Here is a 21645-nt window from a genome sequence, read left to right as displayed (position 1 = left end):
TTTATTCCAGTGCAGTGAAAGGGCAACCCCCCACACCCCGCAAAGACTCACACACACAGTCAGGGCAGTAATGTAATGATGAAGCCTCCAGAGCGGGTCTCTAATCCATCCCCCCCCCCCCCCCTCGTCAGGCTTGCAGATCTCTGAGGAACACCCAACACGGCAAAACAAACACACACCACCCTCCATCTAATCACCTCTCCTCTGCTGCCTCATCTCCCCTCCTACCTAATCTGTCTCTCCCTGCTTTAACTACATCCTCACTTTGATTCCTCATACACTCTTTTTGCATTTTCCCACTCGCTCCCTCCTCCCTCCCCTGAACAGTTCGGCTGAAAAGATGAGTCAGTCTAAATATGACCCAGATCCCAGAAATGGGTGCAGTGGTTTTGTGGGTAAAGTGTCAGGCTGCAGGCAGAGCTGGCTGGTTGGCTCCGAGTTAAGAAAGGAAGGGATGGGGGAGGGAGGAGAGGGTGTGTGCAAAATGGCCACCATCTCCACCCACATCTGAGTCCCCTTATACCTCATCCAGTGGCTTTGTTACCATGGAAACTCCAGCTGCCAGAAGCTGAGAGGTCTGACTGAAAATGGAAAACGCTTTGCATGGTGTCGTCAGGGCATGAAATGTCAAAAAAAAACTTTCATTAAGGATACCAAATGCAGGACACTTGAGTGTAAGTGATTTGAGGGGCAGAGGTGCAGAGAGCTTGGGGGGTTGGGTGGGGTGGGGGGTGGGATGAGGTGTCTGCCTTTGATCAGAGGAAAGCTCATCATTGAGGAAACAGCACAAACTGCCAAGCTGCTCTGCCCGCCTTCCTCACGGCTCTACTCGCTCTAATCAAATCTACATCCACCCCTGCTTTTCCATCACTACCGTGGGCAGGCAGCCAGTGGGTCAGTGGGTCAGTCAGTAATCTCTTTAGGGGATGTGAAGGAGCAGCATGGGTCTGTGCAGGATGAATTGCAGGTTGACTCACTGTGACAGATCAGCCATACGAGATGGGGAGGGCACTACAAGCATATTTTCACATCTACAGTGGATCGTAAAAGGAGAGAAATGCAAACTGAACTAGAGACGGCCACACTAGTAGGCCTGTGAGATGCATCTTTGCTGTCGCCATATTGCAGCAGGGTTCAGTTCAAACAGTGGAAAACAGCAGATGTCTGTGCTGCATTTGGATGATTTCATAAGAAAATTCAACAAATAACACTTCACACATGAGATGTTATATATTTTACTCTTAATGTATTATTGTTAATGTGTATATATCTAATTAAATTTACTGTGCATAACAATATTACTTAAAATTAAATTGTGAATAAAAAGACTAAAAATATCACTACATATTAAAAACAGAGCTGTGAATCATGAGAAAATATACCTAATTTTTGAAATGTAGTATTTATTTTAATTGTGTTGTATTTCCAAAATTATTAGTAAAATTAATGGATAAGAATATATTCATTCCTAAGGTTAACTTCATCTTAAATATTTATGTTACAGAAATATTACCATCACTATCTACAAAAGATGATATTTATGGACAGACTTCCTGCCTTCACACACATTAGGAGGCACCGCTTCCCTGTACCAACATGGCTGACACACTAATTAATTAAATAAAAAGTATCCTCTAGTGAGGCACAGCATGGACAAACAAAAATATTGTGCAAAGGCCCAAAAATTGCACAAGGCCCAAAGAGACATGCAATGCTTGAGTGCCTAATAATCAGACATAAAACATCTTTCAAATGCTGTATAAACAGCTGCACTGAGGTCACAGCTGTAAAAACACACAGCCATTAAAAATATACATGCACTCATTAAAAATGCACTCAAACAATATTAGATACAACGCCAGTGGAGGGGTAGAGCAGCAACTACTGTCTGGGGAGCAAACGCTGCCAGACACCAGCGATCCCTGTGGACGAGGCAGTGTGCAACTTTGATTTGCACAACCTCACACGCAAACACACACATAATGTGTGACTCTAGGGTGTGAAGGTTGGCTCTGCAAACAATGTACAGCTTATTGTACAGTTGCAGTCACACTCTCACAGGAATAACAGGAAGATGCAGCAGAGGTGGGATTCATCCAGCTCAGGTGTCCCATCACACATGCAGGTCACGTCTGGTTCATGTTATCAGGCCGAGAGAAAGAACTGCAGCTCCAGTCTAATCAAAACCCATTCAGAAAACCAGGTCCACAGCACTAAGAAGACTGGGCACTAGTTCTCAGTGGTGTGAATATGGAGCAGTGATGCTGCTATTGTCCTGACTGAGGTCTGGATTTACAAGATTTCCATCATGAGGCCAGTTCATTTATAACATACACATACACACTGACAATCTGAGTCAGTAGTTAGTACACAATAATAATAATGAAAATAGGAGCTTGTGGTTTAAGCACATATGTAATTTTAACTTCCAAAATTTTGTGAAAGTCATGAGAATTTTTTTTAATCCAGACAATGTTTGCTTTTGAATTACATTTCAACAAATCAATTTTTAATCACACTGATGTAAAACCACTTAAAAACTCAAATTTGCCATTACACAGCCCTGTTCACTGATTTGTAAAACCGCTGACAATGACTTAATTCAGCCAGAAACATTTAACTCTTCCACTACAGCACTATTTCTGTGTAAAACGCCTAAAATGAAAAATACGGTCCTCCAAAATGTGTCTTCAAAAACAATATGGATTGGTCTGCCTATAATATATATATATATATATATATATATATATATATATATATATATATATATATTAAATTAAGTTAAACAACTGCCTGTGATTTAATCTGTTTTGGACACTACTGGGTTGTAAACAATATACCAATATATAACTGCATCATAAACTATGACAAATGTACCGTTTCCTCTAAAAAGGTCCAAGCAGGTCTAAGGTCATTTGCAGCCTCCAAAAAGGACAAATGGTGAACAAATGAAATTATTAGTCAGTAAAATGTCTTTCCTTTACTAACACTTTCAACTAAAATACTCAACAAGTTTATGACAAGTGGCAGATCTTATAAGATGCAAAAAGCAGGTCAAACTAAACTATGACGAAACAACAAGAAAACAGTAAATGCAGGTCAACGCCTCCTAAATCCCCCTAACCTCAAAATCTTTAATCATAGAGAGTGACAGAGAGAGAGAGGATCAAAACTAAATTTAGTAAGAAAATAAATTAAAAAGTTCAGAATTTGAAAACAAACTTAGAAAAACTTATTGTTTTCTCAGTGGAACAAAAACACATGGTTTTATCATAACATTAGCAATAGCTCTTTGGAAATCTCAGACTTTATACTGAACTAGACTCAGTTTGTCCAAATCCTAGTTTCACCAACAACATACAATCAACCACAATGTGCAGAAAACCTGCTTCTCCAGCAACAAACTGACATTTACTGTCAATACGAGCTTCAAAACACAAAAAATGACCAGGGCCGACTCTGAAAACATGCTAACATGCTAACAAGCTAGTTTGCTCAAACAAACAAACAAACAAAGCTCATATTTCAACCCAGCCTTATAGAAAACAGGAAACATGGCTCATATCAAGATAAAAGACAGTTAAATAGGAGAAAACGTATCTTACCTGTTTCTTCTTGAGCTAGCTAGTTACCATCCCTGAGTAAAATCCAACATTTTCGGGCTCGGCCATAATATTCCTGACAGTCCGGGGTCAACCCGAGGAAGCAGGGTCGCGATTAACGTTAATGTTCATATTAATTTTAATGTTACAGCTAATGTTCATGTTAAAGTTAATGTTAATTTGAATGTTATTTTCGATGTAAATACCAGCCTAACCACAAACCTGTCAAGGTGAACAACTTCCGGCTAAACTTGCCAACTACCCGCCAAAGGTCGGTAGACCGCCATCTTTGTTTAGCTAATTATGCTAACCGCTATGAGCTAACATGCTAACAACAGTGACAATGATGTTTACCTTGTTTATTGTTTGTTATTGCCAGTGTGTGGATAAAAAAACAAATGATTGGACTAAAGCTTCTTTAGTGTATTGACTTGATTGCTATAGAAAAAGTCACTGGAGGTATTAAGGTTTATTACACACGCAAATTAATGTCTATATCAAATTTCCTGACATTCCTGCCTTTTCTCCTTAAACTCCTAATGATCTCAGTCTGTCTTAGTGTAATTTTCATTTCAGAGTGGACCTAATGACAGCACCACAGCACCACATTACCAGAACTCTTTTTATTGAGCTTCGTCACTTCAGATAACACAGTCCTTTTTTTCTTTGAATCAAATGAGTCATTACCAGATAATACTGTAATCCATGACCAAGATGCTCATATGGTGGGCCCTCGGGTGTCTTCAAGGACCAAAAGACATCCACCCATCCATTATCTATACCCACTTATTCCTATTTTAGGATCTGCTGGAGCCTGCCCCAGCTCTCTTCAGGTGAAAAGCAGGGGTACACCCAGTGGACAGGTCACCAGTCCATCACAGAGCGACCAGAGGACAGTAGAATAAATCTTATTCAGGAAGAAGGTGTAATTGGTTTGAGCCAGGCAGCCTATAAAGCTCCACTGGCCTTATTGACATAAAGGGGAAATACCCGTCTGCATTATGCAATACAATACATCTGCACTGAAAAACTACAAATCTTCCAAAATGATGAAACTGTTGAACTAATGGCTCTCTGAAACAGCTTCAACAAAACCTAAACACTGTCATGAAGGAGGATATACTGCAGGCCTGTTGGACTAGACTGCATCAGTCTGAGCTTGGTGTACCTAATAAATGGAAACTGTGTCCATCTTGGTTAAATATAACATTATTTTATTCACGAAGGCTTGGCTGGTGCTAGAAGTTGCTGATTACAGTCTAATTCTGGTCATCCGTCTCATTTCACCCATGACTAACAGCATTAGGACCCCCAGGCTAAAATGGGGGTTCTCTGTGCTACTTTTTTGTTCTACATGGAGAAACGAGACTGTGAGTGTGTAAGTGAGTGTGTGTGTAGCAAAATGATTTGTCACACTTGCACCACACTTGGCTGAACAAAGACGCCCCCTCTCTCAGTAACATCACAAAGACCAGCGGGCAGCAAAGCCACGATTGGTGGAAAAGACCCACTTTGTCATGTGATTGGTGCTTAGCCCAGAGGCTCAGTTATCATGAGTCAGCCCCTTTTTCTGCATGAGACGAGGGAGATGGAGGACAGGCTGAGTAGTCTGACTCAGAGGAAAAGAGGTGGTAAAGACTGGCTTCTGTCCCTGTGAGAGTTCTGTGTATGTAGAAACATACAATTTGAAAACAGGAGAAGTGCGAATTTGTAGTCCACAAGGTGAACTTTATTAAAAAATGTGCTGTCTCACGTTACACAAAAGATACAGAAGGGAATTCCAACCTTTTTTTGATTCTCAAAAATATCTGTATAAACTACAATTGAACTCTTTCAAGATTCTCAACCACTGACTAGTTCAACCCCAACGTTGAACCACATTAAGAAAAAAAAGGAACATGTGACGTGGGGATCTGCTTCTTAACTGAAGTCCCAGGTTCATTGAGAGAAGGCAAAGTGTATCATCGAGGTGATAGATGCCCTTTTTCATTTCAGTTATATCATCTGAAAGCAAAGGAACGTGGAGTAGCAGGTCAGACATCATTGAGCAAAAAACAAATGGCAAAAAGACAGTGGGAATGGAAGGAAAGATAAGAGAAAAAAAAACCCCACTCATAATCAAACGTGAGTCAAAAATGACCTGATTGCACCAGGATTGACACACACTCAGTGTGTGTTAGAAGCGTCTGTAGTAGCGGTGTGGGGGTCCATAGTGCATGGGCAGGTCCATTGCGTCCATGTTGTGGTGATGACGGTTAACAGGGGGGTTGTTGTTGTGGTGGTGGTGATGATGATGACGGTGTTGTTGGTAGTGGTTGTTGTTGTTCAGGGGGGGCAAGTGCTGCAGGGGGGGTACATAGGGTGCCGGGGGCAGCCGGGGCATGATCACGGGGTGGTACATCCTGGCCTGGGGTGGGGCTGGAGGGTATTGGGCTTGTGGAGGCACAAACAGAGGAGCCTGGACTGCTTGGAGGTGAGGAGGGGCTGGGGGGTTTTGGTTGGGTGGGTTTTCAGGAGGCGGTCCCACACGTGGCCGTTTAGCTTCAGTGATGGGCTCTGGAGGAGGACCGACCCGTTTCCCTGAATTATCTTGAAAGAAGAAAAAGAACAAAAGTATCTGTGAACCACCTGTTTTGTCCCGTCTGATTTTATAGCACACTGAAAAAGGTTTGAATCCAGTCCCTGCACATCCTCACCTGCCCCACATATTTTACACAAACATATTCAGACAAACCAAACACAGGAAACACCCCTGTAACTGCTGCCAGCTGATGCTGTAAACATCCAACATCCACTTTAAAAAAAAAAAAAAAAAAAAGACAAAGAGGAAGCAGCAGGAAGGAAGAATAATGGTGCTGCAGTGGAACATTTCCCTGCCAAGGAACATAATTCACTACATTTCTGCATCAGTTAAATAAAAAAAATCAGGAGGAGGGAGATGATGAACAGCAGAGGAAACACAGTGATAATTAACAGTTTTAAAAGTTTCCAACGAATCCTCTAAAATTCAGTGTTTCAACATAAATCTGGCTTTATGTGAAGCATTTTGGTCAACATTTGCTGTTTTAAAGCGCTGTACAAATATAACTGTTGTTGTGCACTGACCTACACACTTCTTATTCAGCTCAGCCTCTCCCTCTTTCTGGATCTCCTGAATGATTCGCTCGTCATCTTGCTGCAGAAACACAAACACAAAGAAGTTGTTAATCTAATATGGTGAACACAGCTACTACAGCTACTGCAGCTCCAACAGGCATCGTGACAGAAATCATGACAGGAACATTTCTAGGTTTAATACAAGACTATACAACCTTTATCGATAATACTATACACCAGCTAGTTGGCTCTGTAGCCCTTCCTACGGCTTGCAATGCACAACTATAAATCAGGCCAAAACAGTGTTGGTTTAGCTGCAGGTTTGTTGTGTCTGTCTGGAGAAAACAGTCTGCAGAGAGGCCAGAGCTACTGTTCATGGGCAAGCTGTCTGACTACTGTTTATCTGTTTCAGTCACACGAACATAAAGCTAGTGAGCCTTGTGTTCAGAAGACAGCTACTGCTAACTTTCCACCGGTTCCAGTTTTGATCTATTTCTTGGCACTGCCGTCAACACCAGCTCTTGGCCGGCTCCTGCTAGAGCTCCACCAGCTCTTTAACCGTTCAGGGACTAATTGTTGCCTCTGGTTGCCAGCGATACTGTGGCCAGGTCACTGTGGGCTGCCATGGCATCAGATGCTCAGAGTGAAAGTGCAGAGAGAGGTAGTGACCATCTCTGAGCGTGGAAGAGAGACTGACTGCAGCAGCAACTAAGTGACAGAATGATACCACACAAGTCGTCTGTTATTGTTGTAGAAAGCCAACTAAAGAGGCGTTTAAAAAAAAAAAAAAAAATCACCGTGGGATCGGTCCAGAGGGAACACTTGCGGCAGTGGCGGCAGGGAGCGCCAGGAGAGCGGGCATGCTGGCAGAAGTGGTTGTAGCCAGTGATGGGCTCTCGGCAGAGGTAGCACATGAAGCTGCCACAGCGACATGACATCCGGTTGCAACCCTCCGACTTGACCAGGCCCGTCCCGCACTTGACACACTTTCTGACCCGAGCTGCCGTCATACGCTCCTCGCTGCAGGGGATGGAGAAAGAAGGAAGAGATGAAAAAAGCTGAGCCAGACTGGATTTTTTTTCTAATCCTGAAGTGAAATAAGAAACGTCTGCATTTCAGGCTCATTTCACTGTTTTCTTGTCTGGATTAACAAGCGGCAGTCACCTCAAGGTTTTGTTTCAGGGTCAAACACAATTTCCTGTTAAATATCATCACATGGTTTAATCATAGAGTTGACATAACTTTGGCTCTGAGAATAAACCAAACAACCATCCAGAAACGACCACTGAGACACAAACAACCCTGGCTGTCTGGGTGTCACCATGTTTTCTCATGGCTGCTCTTATAATGTCATAACTTTTCCTGCTACTGGTCAAATGAGCCGATTCAAAGGCTAAAAACAGAGAATAGACTATTTTATCTTTTTCATTTTTACTTTTCCTTCCATTTTTTCTTCTATTCCTTAAATATTAATTTCTATATTTCTATGCTGAGCTTCTGTATCGTTTTATGCATAAGTCACTTTGAGTTGTACTCGTGTGCTGTTATAATCATCAGGAGAGTCCACTGATCGGTCCACCAGGACCCTTCCTGTCTCTCTCAGCACCAGGAAGAAAGATCTGTGAATGTGTCCTAACAGGAACCACTGCCTGTGGGCCCTGCAAGGCCACAGGAAGCCTCTCCACTTCCTGCAGTGTTGACTGGGAAACTGAGCAGCCTACCCAGCATCCTCTCTGAGTGAGGAGCAGATGAAGAAGATGGAGAAATGAACAGGGACATGGAGTCAAAATGTTCACGGGCACAAAACAGTTCAGATAATTAGGAGCATTGTTGTTTGAATTCAATCATGATCACATTTTTAGTTTGTCATGTGAACACATAAATCTGATTACTGTCCTGTGTGGAACTGCAGAGGAACCTGGCATCTTAGTGATAGACTGGTTGGAGATAGAGGTGAAATCTTTTAAATTTTATTTTGAAAAACTTCAGCTGCTGGTTGTGACAAAACAGCACTCGCCCCTCGCTCATTACCCCCACCACCACAAGAAAGGCCCTTAACCTAAGTGACTTGTGTAGCCAAGTATGGTGACCCATACTCAGAATTTGTGCTCTGCATTTAACCCATCCCAAAGTGCACACACACACCGTTAACACACACCCAGAGCAGTGGGCAGCCATCGCTGCGGCGCCCGGGGAGCAACTAAGGCTCCGGTGCCTTGCTCAAGGGTCTCACCTCAGTCGTGGTATCCGACTCCCTATCCATTACCCACACATCTAATGTGTGTAACCATTTTAAACATGTCAACTTTAAAAGGTCCTGATAAAAGATAAAAACCAAAATACACTGATGTGCCACTGTTTCAACCACAGTCCATTGTCTGGGAACACATTACAGTTAATAATTATCTCAGAGGTTGCTCTCAGTGAACCTATCCTGAATAAATTAAGAAGTCATAAATAAAATAATCTTTCACTTATAGCTAAGTGGTGTTGTGTTAACAAAGGAGTCGGGTGAGCCGCTTACAAGAGCACCCTCATGCGGATCTCGTCCCTCTCCAGGACCTGCTCACACGTCTTCCCAACATGCTGCTTCCACTGGACATGGCACTTCCTGCAACTCTCCTAAAGACAAAGACAAGAAAGGTGTGAGACAACAGTTCTATGAAGAAATCTCTTTTAATTGTATGTTTCTTCATATATCATCAAATCTGAAGAAATTATCCCCCAGTTAATGCTGAGCAGCAGCAGCTGTGGATTTTCCTCCACGTCTGCTCTATATGCTGCTGGTGCTGCCACTGCAGGGGATGTGCAGACATAGCTAGGTGTGGCTCACAAATATGTGTGTGTGTGTGTGTGTGTGTGTGTGAGAGACTGCAGTGAGTGTGATTTGCTTGGCGCTCAGTTGCCTAGAAACAGCTCTCCATCGTCCTCCAGCCTGACTCGTTGTGTCGGCCCCCGAGACGGTCGGCTAGAGGACGTGTGAGGCAGACAGCATCACCGCACACACATCAGCTTGCTAACCCTTGGCAAAGTGATGTCACCATAAATATTTGAACTGCTTGTGTAATATTGAATAGTTTATAACAGCTGACGCAGCACAATTTGATCCATATCTCCAAGGCAATCTCTAGTCTTACCCTTTACCTCAGCTGGAAACACCCTGAACGTCTGTAAATCACAGTGTGTTTTTTTTTTATCAGTTCTGTGTTTCTGCTAAAACAGGCTTTCAGCTCTCACAATAATCACCGAGACAGCTGTGTGTGTGCAAGGTCAGCCAGAGGGTGGGGAGTTTTCGCTGGCATTTGGAGCAGTTTGGATGGTAACACTGGGAGGGTGCTCTAAAGCAACACACAGAGACAAACTGTGGAGCCAGTTTGGTAGCTGCACCCAAAGGGAAGCCAACTCAAACATGAAACAGACTAGAAGACAAAATATGGTCTCATTTTTCTGCTGTATAGGATTTGTAAGGGAGCGTCGAAGTGGGGAGACTGGCTGATAAATATGACAGTGTGGGAGTACAAGATGAAAACTTTGGTTTATAATTTTGGCTAAATCTTGGTCTGTAGAGAATGGGAGGAGGGGCACAGAATCCAAGCCATGAGTCAGAAAAAGCCAGATAGCACAAAGACAGCAGGCGAGCACAGGAGGACAGCACGCAGAGTGGGGAAAGATCACCCCCTAGTGGTAACACACAGCTTGGGAGGAAGGACAGTGTGAGCAAAAGAGCGACAGTGTCTGAGACCAGTACAACGAGCTACTGAAAAGCAGGAACACACCTGAGTTCTTATAGCGAGGCTAAAAATACAGCCGGTGATGTCACAGTCAAACCTTGCATGGGGCATGACTTCCCCACCCCTGGGTGTCATTTAAATGCAAATATGTGTGACTGACATGTAACAAAGGTCAAAAAAACACAGTCGGCTTTATCTGCTATGTAAATGACAACGCCATGAGCAACCTGAGTGTGGGGAAAGTGCATGTTTAGCTACATTACTCTGTATTTCCATCCATTCACATGCACTCGCTCCTCGATCCAGTTCTTCTCCTCCATCTTTATCTCCTTCCACCTGGATCCTGCCCACCTCACCCCCTCCCAGCCCATCCCTCCTTTCCCTGTCTTCATTCATACGTCTCCTCCTCTGGACCCTTCTCTGTTTCTAGCTCCTCTGTTGTGGTGCATGTTGCCTTTCCTTATAAGGCAGTGCAGGCAGAGCTTGTGATTGACTGACATGGGGCTGGGGGACCTGGGGAGTTGCATTGTGTGTGTGCATGAGGTTTTTTTTTTTTTTTTTTTTTGCTGGGAGGCGGCTTTTACTGCAACTGAATCTGAGTGAAGCTCACAGAGCAGAGAGGAAGTGATGCAACCCTAACCAGGCTTTCTGCAGCCTTCACCACCTTACGTTTAAACAGTCACTCTGACCAGTCATTATTGTGTTGCCCTGGACTTGCATAAGCAGCTGAATGGATGGACTATTATTTTTAAAGCAGCAATGATTAATATATGAATTGATTCGTCACTCAAAAGAAAATCTGCAACTATCCCAATAATCAATAATCAATCAAAGTGTTTCAGTCTTTTTTCAAGGAAAAATGTGAAACATTACATTTCATGAAGTAATCCCACTCAGGCCAGGAACAGGGCTGTCCAAATGCCCTCATAACCACATGTGGAATATATTAGCATCTGCTTGTGTGTGTGTGTAGGTCAGACAGAGCCAGGGGAGACGGAAAGAGAGGGAGGGGAATCTGGGTCAAACTTGATCTGAACCACATTTGAAACAGAGGAGGAATTGAGTCTGACCAGTAAGAGACCAGTATGAAGGAGAGGAAAGTGCAGCCAGCCAATGAGGCAGTGCTGTAGAATAAGGCGGGTGGGTGTATGGAAGTGTGTCAGTTACATAACGAGGCCCCTCCTTGCTCACAGTCTAACAGCCGACTGTACAACAACTGTCTCCAACTGTGCTAATGCAGATAACAACCAGGGGCCAAAACAAAACAAAATAAACCTCCCGAACATAAAAAGAGCAGACGCAGTAAAGGCAGTGGATATTGTTCTGACCATATCTGCGATAGCGAGCGGTTTCCTCCCTAGAGAAGGGAAACTCAAGACAACGGACACCACAGCAGCCACAGACTCACATCCTCACACATTAAAGAGGAAGCTGCTTTTTGTAGTCCATGACCTCTGCTCCTTTTAGATCTCAAAAGTGTTTATACAAAGATAACAGCTCATAATAACACACTGGCTTTTAATGTTGACCTACATCTACAGGCATTCAGAAAAGGCTCAGACCAGCACATATTCTGGAGCATGTCGAACTTTTTTTTGCATGCTGGGGTGTGTGTCAGTATGTAATGGGCTGCAGCTGTGCAGTGACACTGCAGGGCAGCAGCTTTGGCTGTGGCTCCATCTACAGGCTGATGGAAGGAGCTGCAGGAGAAATGATAAACGTCCTCATCTGCACTGAGCATGTGTATCTATGTAACTTTGGATGCTCATATAAGGTTTTGTGCTTCCCACACTTGTCCAAAATTACATTCTACAACATATACATAATATCACAATATCACAATACCAGCAGGGAGCATCTCACAAGCCTGCAAATAAAGGGAGCATAAAAACTAACGTCTGTGTCTGTGGAACTAGTGAAGCTTGGGCAAAGTCTGCAGATGTTCAGTTACACCTAAAAAACAGGGACAGACCATCTCTGTCTGCTATAGGTGCAGGTCTGAAGGGGAACTCCACTGATTTTCTACATGAAAGTGTGTTTACAGGTCTTGGGGTGAATTACAGCAAATGTGAAAAAACAAAATCACAAACAAATCTCTGACCCAATTCATTCTTCACTGCTGAGTTGCACTGTGGGTAATGTGGGGACCAATTTCAGACAAGAAGGCATGTAACAACTAAAAACTACATCTCTGCCGCTCTGATGATTAAAAAACTGTCAACTGTGACTCAGACGGTGTTACCCAAGAGTACTACAGTAAGATAGTTCTGTGTGAGGTCTGCACTGGTCTGACGACTATAAGATCAGATGATTCTCAGCACCAGTTTGGGTTCAAAACAAAGCCAACTTTATCAGGTACAAGGTTGTGCTTCAGGAAGCTGTTTCTGATTCTGGTGTGTAGAAACTCATTATGTTGGTATATTTTAGATATTGTCATTTCCATTACTGATGAATCTGTTGGTTTTTTCATGGAGATAATTTGTTTCTCTAATCTAGAAAATGCCAGAAAAAGTGAAATACGTTCATCTTCATGAGTGCAAGGTGACATCCTGTATCTAAGGCCATATAAAAGTAGGGAGTCGCCACTTTAAGTGTTGACACAGCCCCGTTGCTTCCCCCCCTTATGGGAATATAACCACAGCAATGTGTCTGTGTGTGTTGAGTCAGGCAGGAGTGAGTGTGAGACACAACAGAAGAACCTAAAAAGATACACATCAGAGAAAGAAGGGCGGTTGGTGTTCGTGTGGTAAGAGTGACTACAGCCCTGCAGGGATGCAAACTGTATGTGTGTTTCTTTTCCACATAATAGAGACTTTCAATTGGAATCCATGTGACAGCCTTGGCAGACAGGAACAACACCTCCCCCTGCATTCCTAAGACAGAGGGAGGAGGACCGAGATAAACAGAGAGAGAGACAGAGGTGGCAACCTCGCCAGATGGAACCGTTCCATCTTATCCAAAAACTGGTCATCACTCTTTCCTTGCCCTTATTTTGACCTCTGTTTTTTCTCTGACCTGCACTGAGATAATTTATGATACACACACTTTTCAGGGTTTTTCTGTCACGACTAGCAGAATTATTCATGACGTCTCCTCTTGAATTCAAATCAAGGCCCAACCTCTCTTTGGTACAGTATATCTGTGAGATTACATCAGAGGGCGTAGGAGAATAACCTGCATTTAACAATCAACATATTCTTTTATAGCTGTGTAGACCAAAGACAGGAGCAACAGAACAGTCTCAAAGTGTTTAACGGACTAAATAAATAGAGAGCAGGACTGACCTTCCGACACCGAGGGTTGGGGCAGCTAAACAGAGACATGTCTTTGTCCAACAGGGCTGGGAAGTTGCAAAAAGGACACCTGCAAAGGCCAAAGGAGGAGGATTAAAGGATGGAGGAGAGAGGAAATTTATGATAGAGCTGTAAACAAAACACCAATAACCTAGACACAAAACATGGTGATCAGGTCCCTCCTGAGGAGACCTTTAGACCATGAATTAACACACATGCATGCTGACCGGACCACGTGACTCCAAAAAACTTCACTACAGGGATCCAGAAGACTTCGCAACTGAAGATGGACAAGCAGTGTAGGGCTGCAACTACAGACTCTTTCCATAATCACTTCATCTCTCCACCAACAGATTCATGATTTAATCTATAACTTGTCAGAAAATCTCAGTTGCCCAGAGTTGACATCTCCAAGTTTCCTAACAAACGAGCATTTTTCCTTGAAATGGCTTTTCACTGTTAACTCATTACTTGTTGCCAATTATTCTTCTGTTGATCAACTAACTGATTCAGCTCAATAAAGGAAGAAAACAGAGAAAACAGTTCAGACACAGTACAAATAATGTCTCTCACACACACACACACACACACACACACACACACACACACACACACACACACACACACACACACACACACACACACACACGTACCGCACAAGTTCATCAGCACAGGTGGCAGCGACCGCCTCCTCCGCTTGTCTTTCATAGTATTTACACAGTATGTTCTCTGGTAGCACCTTCTCCAGCTCGCACACTGGGTAGGAGCACGGACAACCCCCCTCCATGCAGCTCAGCTCCGACTACAACATGAACACACAAATGAGCAACGATGGACAGGTACGTCCATATTCACATATTCATTGTAGACGTGTGTGTGTTTGTGTGTGTGTGTGTGTGTCCGTGCCTTTCCGGAGCCAAACACTGCCTCCTGAGCGTATTTGACCAGGCACTCCTTACAGAAGAGGTGACCGTCTGAACACTGCGTCATCTTCTCAAAGGCAAACTCCCCATAGCAGCAGCCGCACTCTATCAGCTGGCCGTCCTGGAGGAAAGAATAAGTTCCAGTCAAACTTCTTGGAGCTCTGTGCTTCTCAAACATCCCCATGTTTTTAATCTGTAAAAATGCCCCCTGGTACTAAAGGGTTTACGAAGCAAGATGGACCTACAAAGCAACAAGTCTACAAGAGGTAAATCGGTTTGCAGGGATCAGAAACTTCAAAGACTAATTACGTTTTCACCTTTGACTTTAAATACAAGTCCACAAATGAAAGTTAATCAGGTAGCTATATCAAATACATGAAATATAAAGTAAATTCATCTGCAACCATGTGACCGACACACAACTGCTATACTGAACAACACACCAACAATCTCCATTTATTCTCATTTTAGTAATAAACACCAAATAAAGAACTAGCAGGTTTGTTTATCAGCACAGTGACCATATATGCTCCAGTGTGTGTGTGTGTGTGTGTGTGTAGTTCCTACTGTACCTTCTTATACTCATCTTCATTGACCTGCAGAGCCAGGAGGAAGTCCTCATGCTGCAGAGAGACACAGGCAAAAGGCTGTGAGACAGAGACGTCCCTCATGTGATCATATTCAAAAACTTTACAGAGCTTAAAGTGGAGAGCAATGTTCAGTAGTTAGATCTACGTCTGGTAGAATCTCACATTATTTAGTGTTTCATGGAAAGTTGTGGTCCAGTTTGTGGAAAAGGTGATGACATGGTTGTGGTAGGCAGACTACTGCTGCTGAAACCATCTGATTCTGGGAAAACAGTTAAACTGAATCTAAAATTACTGGCTCCCTCCTTTCAGTCCCTATCTAGACTAAAAGACGAGTATTGTTTGACATGATTCTCACCCAGCAGCTGCCCCATGTGACCAAACACACACTGGGTGGAAATATAATCCACCTGAGGTACAGCTTTTACTGCAATTATGGTATTTTGTGTATTTTAATATATTAAACTTAAATATGCAGTGTAGTATACTGTGTAATGCAATAAGTTCTTATTTGCATAACAGTTTTAATAGTATACTGTGTGTTACATCACCACACACTCACTGAGGCAGTTTGTTGTAACAGCACTGAAGTGAACCGACCTCAGCTCTTCACATTAAAGACTAAAAACATTTACTGTGAGGATGGATAAAGCCCGTAGGCACGAACTGTATAAAAAACAAGAAACAGCACAAAACCCAAAGTACCTCGGCCCATTCCTTGGCTTTCTGCTGATAGAACGTCAGCTCCTTCCGCACAGAAGCTTCCAGATTGTTGTACGCCCTGCAGAAACGACGGTCATTCTCCAAGAAATACATTCTCTTTTCGAACTTCACTGAACCTGGTGAATATAGAGGGATGCAAGTGAGTCAGTCTGATCACAGCAGGTTTACAAAGAGCCACTGCACACAGTTAGAGCAGGTTTAGATCAGCTCTATTTTTTCTTACTGATCAGGTATGAAAATGAAAAAGATTTCTAAATGTAAATAGGAAAAAGACGACTACATGCAATTGTGCAGGAAGGCGCACAGAACAAGAACAGCATCAGTGTGCACACAGGGAACAGTGAGAATGTTCATTTACCATGCTCAAAATGGAAATCAATGTAGCAGCGCTCCAAGGAGGTTTTGCTCCGTCGTCTCTTTCCTGAGGGGTCGCCTGAATCCTGCCACTTCTTCAGAGCTTCGCTTAAGGCCTGAGAGAGCAGGAGAGAGGGGAGTCAGCTGACAAAGAGAGAGAGCACAGAGAAAGGGGAGGTCTCATCTCTCACATTCCTCTGAGACAGTGTACTGGGAGACCACAGGTACCTTGCGTGTGATTGCATAGTGTCCCTTCAGAGCATTGAGGGCAAATTTGATGTCCTGACAGCTGAGCATCCTGAAATCTGCCATGAGCAAGTCAGCAGCCTGCATCACAGCCTCAGGTGCCACTGTGCCCAGCTTGGCGTAGTCAAACAGGTCCTCGGTCACCTGAAAAGACCCAGAGGCTCCGAGATCAGATTCAAAGACAAGTTTTGTCATCGAAACGACAATAGCATTATTATTCTATGCTCTCATACAGTACTTGTGTCTATACTAACAAGCTCCAGCACTGTTCAATGAAAGTACAGTTGTAATCCAGGGACACATCCCAAGAAGATGCACACTGTGTACTGAGTTAGAACAGTGCTCGCTCACACACACACACCTCTGCCTGGGTGTCTCCAGACTCCAGTAAGATGCTGGTGGGAGCTGCTGTCGCTGCTGCAGTTTCCCTCCTCGGGTACTCTTGGTTCTCCAACAGCAGGTTACAGATACTGGAAACAAGACAAGCTGCATGAAAACAAGCTTAAATGTACATACACAGTCACAGGTGCGTACATCCTTCGACACACAGGTTCCAATCTAATTTATTATTTTAAGCCATCTGTGACAAAAGCCCCCCCTACTTCAGATTGCTAATAACACCACCTGACTGTGTTTAACTAGGGCTGTAGCTAATCAACAGGATTTTTTTAATATCCTATGCAACCAAATTATAAGAGCCCTGTATCCCCCTTATAATAGAAAAAGGCAGATTCTTACATATTCAAGTCTTTCACATTATTCTTTTGGATCAGTTCTGCTACATAGGCTTCTTGCACATCAGGGAACAGATCCAACTGTTGAGAGCACAGAGAGTCAGGATAGAGCAGATGACAGTAGAATAAAGAATTACAACACAATTAAAATAATCGGACTTGAAATAAACTAATTATTCAGCTCAAGGTGTCTTTCTGTTTGGAAGTTGAGTTTAGAGGGATGCATAAGACAAGTCCTGTGCAGTTCCGCTCCTGTAATACTCACAACACCAGTCACGAGGGCCTGGATGTGGGGCTGCTGCTCCGCTCTCTCTCGTGCTGCAGAAGGTCCAGGTCTTGCATCCTCTATTTGGGGAACTTCCTCTGGTGCAGGAGGGACCACAACCAGACCAGGGGCTGGATTGACCCTTTCAGGTATTGGAGCTGGAGCCGGGATGTGACGGGCCTCTCTAACATTGTGGAGGACTAAAGCTGTGGGAGCTGGAGGAGCAGGAGTGTTAGAGTTGGCATTAGGGTCCCTGACATGCAGGGTCCAGGCTGGACCCACCCTGGAGGCACCAGCCTGTGGCAGAGGATTGGGAACCAGCTCCCCAGCCGCCTGGCTCCCCAGGATGATCCGGTGGCCTGCCTCTGGGGGACCCAGCCTCTCTGGGGCTGCAGCTATTAGTACTGCAGGGGGAATCACTGGTATCACCTGTGGGGGTTGAGGAGGCTGAGCTGGAGGGTGGGCAGGGGCCTGGGCCAGAGGTTGTGGCTCAATCTGAATGAGATTACCCTGCATTCGATTGAGTGATGTGGGCTGCAGCAGGTTCTGAGTCCTGAACTGCAGCTGGGGCTGGGTTATCAGAGCAGACGCTTGGACGCTCGGCTGCTGGGGATGAACAACAGGCTTGACATTGTTCACCTGGACGAGCTGGGGTTGGACCTGTGTGGATGTACCAGGCTGAGGCTGCGTCCGTGTGTGAGACTTTGAATGTACAGATGAAGTACTGGCCTGAGGATTGTCCTGTGTAGGAGTACTTGGAGTTGCCTTTTCTTGAGTCTTTGTTGAAGCATTTGATGCAGTCACTGAAACCACACAGGAAGAACGTGTGGCACTGGCAGAGGTTCTCGCCTGGCTCTCCATTGATACGTGTGCTGAAGAGCCAGTTCGAGGCTGTGTTAGTCCAGACGTGCTGGGCTGAGGCTCAAAAAGGCCTCGTATAGGTGTTCTGGATGAGACAACATGAGCATTTGTGGAGGTAGATGGGGTTTGGATAGAAGAAACTGCATGGAGTTGCACATTTGTTTGTGCTGACGTACCGTCTTGTTGCTGTGAGTTTGTGTTATATTTTGGCTGAGATGGCGTGTACGATGAAGGACCAGGCTGTGGCTGTGAGTGTCCAGAAGTGCCAGATTTCACCGGCGTCTGTGTTCGTATGGCTGGTCTTACAGTGGAGAAGCTCGCCTTGGCATCTTTGGGGGTAGAGGGGGCAAAGCTGGGGTTGCCTGAGGGAACCCCAGATGTTGCGCTACTATGACCTACAACTTGAATCAGGTTAGAAGAGGCCCCACTCCATTTCGCTGCTGGGCGAATTACATGTCTTCGCGCAGGAACCAGTTGCTGCAGGAAAACACAGGAGTCAAATGAGACAAAGTGATAGAGGAATATAAACAAAGACTGTAATTTGCAGCTCATATTACTGAGCAATTTCTGAGAATAGAATTACTGTATATGCCAAATGCATAACGACACGTGTGTACACTTTAAACTTAAACAGAGGACTTAAATAACAGGTCTCTATGAAACACACAGTAAAGTGTAAAGAACAGTGTGTTTAATTCACCTCCAGTATTCTGATGTCATCATCTGCATCGTCTGGAACTAAAACAGGGCTGCCAGGCACCAGAGTCACAGGCTCCTCATCCGAGTCATCAGAAATAGTGATGAGTTCCCTCTGACGTGTACGAGAGCCTTCACGGTCACAAGCACATTCAGTTGTTATTAGTAAAAAGCATGGGGACGGAAGGTATTAGAAATGTGTGTCCTGCTTTATGTCTTTCAGTGAATGAAAGTATTGGAAAAAGGTCTGGACACTTTAACTTTCTTGTTTACGGAACATATTGGTAAAACATCAATTCTTTGCTTTTGCAATACTCATAGGGGCATGAACTCTGAAATCATAACTACAAACAAATAACAACGGTGTAGAAAAAAAAATCAAAAGTTGTAAGACTGTGTGTACGACACATATCAACAACAACTGAGCCCTAAAGTGCTTCAGCCACTTGTACTTTGTTCAAAGTTTTCGATTTTGAATGTATTCTAAAGACATCTTGTACACATTTTGGCCGATGACCTGAATGTTAACAACAATTAACTAAGATGCTGCTAGAAGGAAACGTGCAGAAGGTTCAGTTTATTCAGTCAGTATCAAGTATCGTTCATTGCATGATCTGCATGACCACAGGTCACATTCCACATATCTGTGCCAGTGTCTCTCTGGATAAATACAAGCTTAAATAGTGACTGCTGCTTACACTGACATTTTACAACTACAATTTGAAATAATACACATTGCACTGCAAAAAAAAGGTTTTACAAAGGTTGACAAATCTGGAATTTTGGATATTACACTATTGCAACACATTTATCTATATGATCTATATCTACTGTGTTTTGAGCAAAAACAGGATATTGACAACAAGCTTCCTGTTATATTTTTGCTTCCCTAATGTCAAACAGCAGTGGTGTTTGCGGGCAGGACCTATGAAACTACATTTACCAGGACTGTCATATACACACAGAGCCGCTTCTGGAGTTTTTGGTGTCCTTGGCAAGATGACCTCTAGGTATAAACGTACAATGTACTAATGTGCATTTTCATTTGATCATAAAAATATGATTGTAAATACTGAAAAACTGCACAGTGCCAACAGACTTATTAAAAATCAAGGCATGTAATGATATTAAAGGTTCATTAAACAAGAAAAGTTGATGCCACCGTATGAGACCTATGCCTAAAAACAACCCTGCATACATCAAGAACCAGAGTTAAGTGTTATTGAAATGTCACAATATGACACAGCAGTGTGTGGGCATCACTCAAAAACTATGCTGAGACTCTGACACTGTGTGTGGGAGATGGTCAATGATGGTTTGATGGAAACACTTGAAATTTGAGCTTGACATGTGCAGATGAGTGAGGCTGTGAAGGTGTGTCTCACCTTGGCTGCGGTGGACGTTAAAACTTGCCAGGTGAATGACATCGTCGTCACTGCCTCCATCTGCCATTGTGAAAGTACACTTACCAGCTCACCCACACACACACACACACACACACACAATCACTGCTTAATCAAAACCATCTACTCTCACACACACACACACACACACACACACACACACACTATTAAAGTGCTGGCATTCCCCTGGAATTCAGTGGTTTCACTTTACGATACATGACTTGTCAGAGTATTTACCACCGTCAATAAGGGATGAACTCCGCCCTATTACCAGAAACTAAGCGATCAGACAAAGACTAAAGAGCATGAGGGACTTTACAGGGGCCAAGTCAGCGAAAAACAACTTAACAAAAGGGAAGTTTATAAAAAAGTCAGAAATATAAAGCATGACTAGCAGGATTATGGGTTAGCATCGGTGTCACTTTAAACTAGAAATACTAAATAAAGTAGTTAAACTAAAGTGTCTTTAGTCAACCTACCTAACCTTTTTGACATTAGCTAACTAACCTAAATCAGATTTATATTTAAATCATTGTCTAACTATCATTGGCTAACATTGCAAGAAGCTGGCAGTGTTGCAGCTCTAGCTACATAAACTTGGCATTAGCCTTTACACTTTATTAAAATCTTAAAATTTCAAATGCCGTGGATAAAAACAAACACACCAGAACAGTAATCGATCATTTCCGCGCACACACACTGGACAAACCACTGCTTTAGCTAAGCTAATGTTAATTAGCTTGGCAGGCTAGCTAGAGAGGATGGTAAGTAGTTAGCTCACTTCTTTAGAGATTTCGAACCATGACACAGCGCTGTTTCCGATAACTACATGCCGACTAAGACCTAAGTATGAAACATAAACACGTAGAAATAGATGGTACCGCCGCTTCGTGCTGGACAGCCAGGACAATACGCCTTGTTGGTGGACTGACAATCCTCGACTCCCGAAAAAAAAACAGCCAAAACAAGAACAGTAGTGACGTCACCCGCACGATGCCTTTCGCTACGTAAGCCCGTGGCCTGATGGGAAAAGTAGTCAATCGGGATATCTTCAGTATTGCAAGGTTCAGGGCTTGAAAATAGACTGTATTCATGTAAGGTACAAAAAAAAAATGTGGAGGGTTCCAACTC

At 43.5% G+C, this 21645-nt stretch overlaps 1 protein-coding gene across 3 annotated transcripts; it reads right to left on the bottom strand.

Moving 5' to 3' along the window:
• Nucleotides 1-5303: 5303 nt before the first annotated feature.
• rnf216 (ring finger protein 216) lies at nt 5304-21465 on the bottom strand. Of its 3 annotated transcripts, none has more exons than XM_026324957.1 (17): nt 21296-21465; nt 20497-20637; nt 19116-19243; nt 17555-18892; nt 17294-17370; nt 16917-17025; nt 16538-16699; nt 16314-16425; nt 15938-16071; nt 15218-15268; nt 14629-14766; nt 14376-14524; nt 13714-13792; nt 9223-9320; nt 7496-7718; nt 6708-6777; nt 5304-6191 (listed from the first exon to the last, which is right to left on the bottom strand). In XM_026324957.1, exons 2-17 carry the CDS (start codon nt 20561-20563, stop codon nt 5779-5781), a joined length of 3348 nt encoding a protein of 1115 aa, XP_026180742.1. In that variant the 5' UTR covers nt 20564-20637; nt 21296-21465; the 3' UTR covers nt 5304-5778. The 3 variants fall into 3 exon arrangements, with proteins under 3 accessions (XP_026180742.1, XP_026180743.1, XP_026180744.1); XM_026324958.1 differs by having other exon boundaries at nt 21396-21461; XM_026324959.1 differs by having other exon boundaries at nt 6060-6191; nt 6716-6777.
• Between the last annotated feature and the right edge of the window lie 180 nt (nt 21466-21645).

This window comes from Mastacembelus armatus, chromosome 8, assembly GCF_900324485.2.
Source record: "Mastacembelus armatus chromosome 8, fMasArm1.2, whole genome shotgun sequence".
NCBI lineage: Eukaryota > Metazoa > Chordata > Actinopteri > Synbranchiformes > Mastacembelidae > Mastacembelus > Mastacembelus armatus.
The sequence above is the reverse complement of the archived record's forward strand: the minus strand, read 5'-3'. Positions and strand labels throughout refer to the sequence as shown.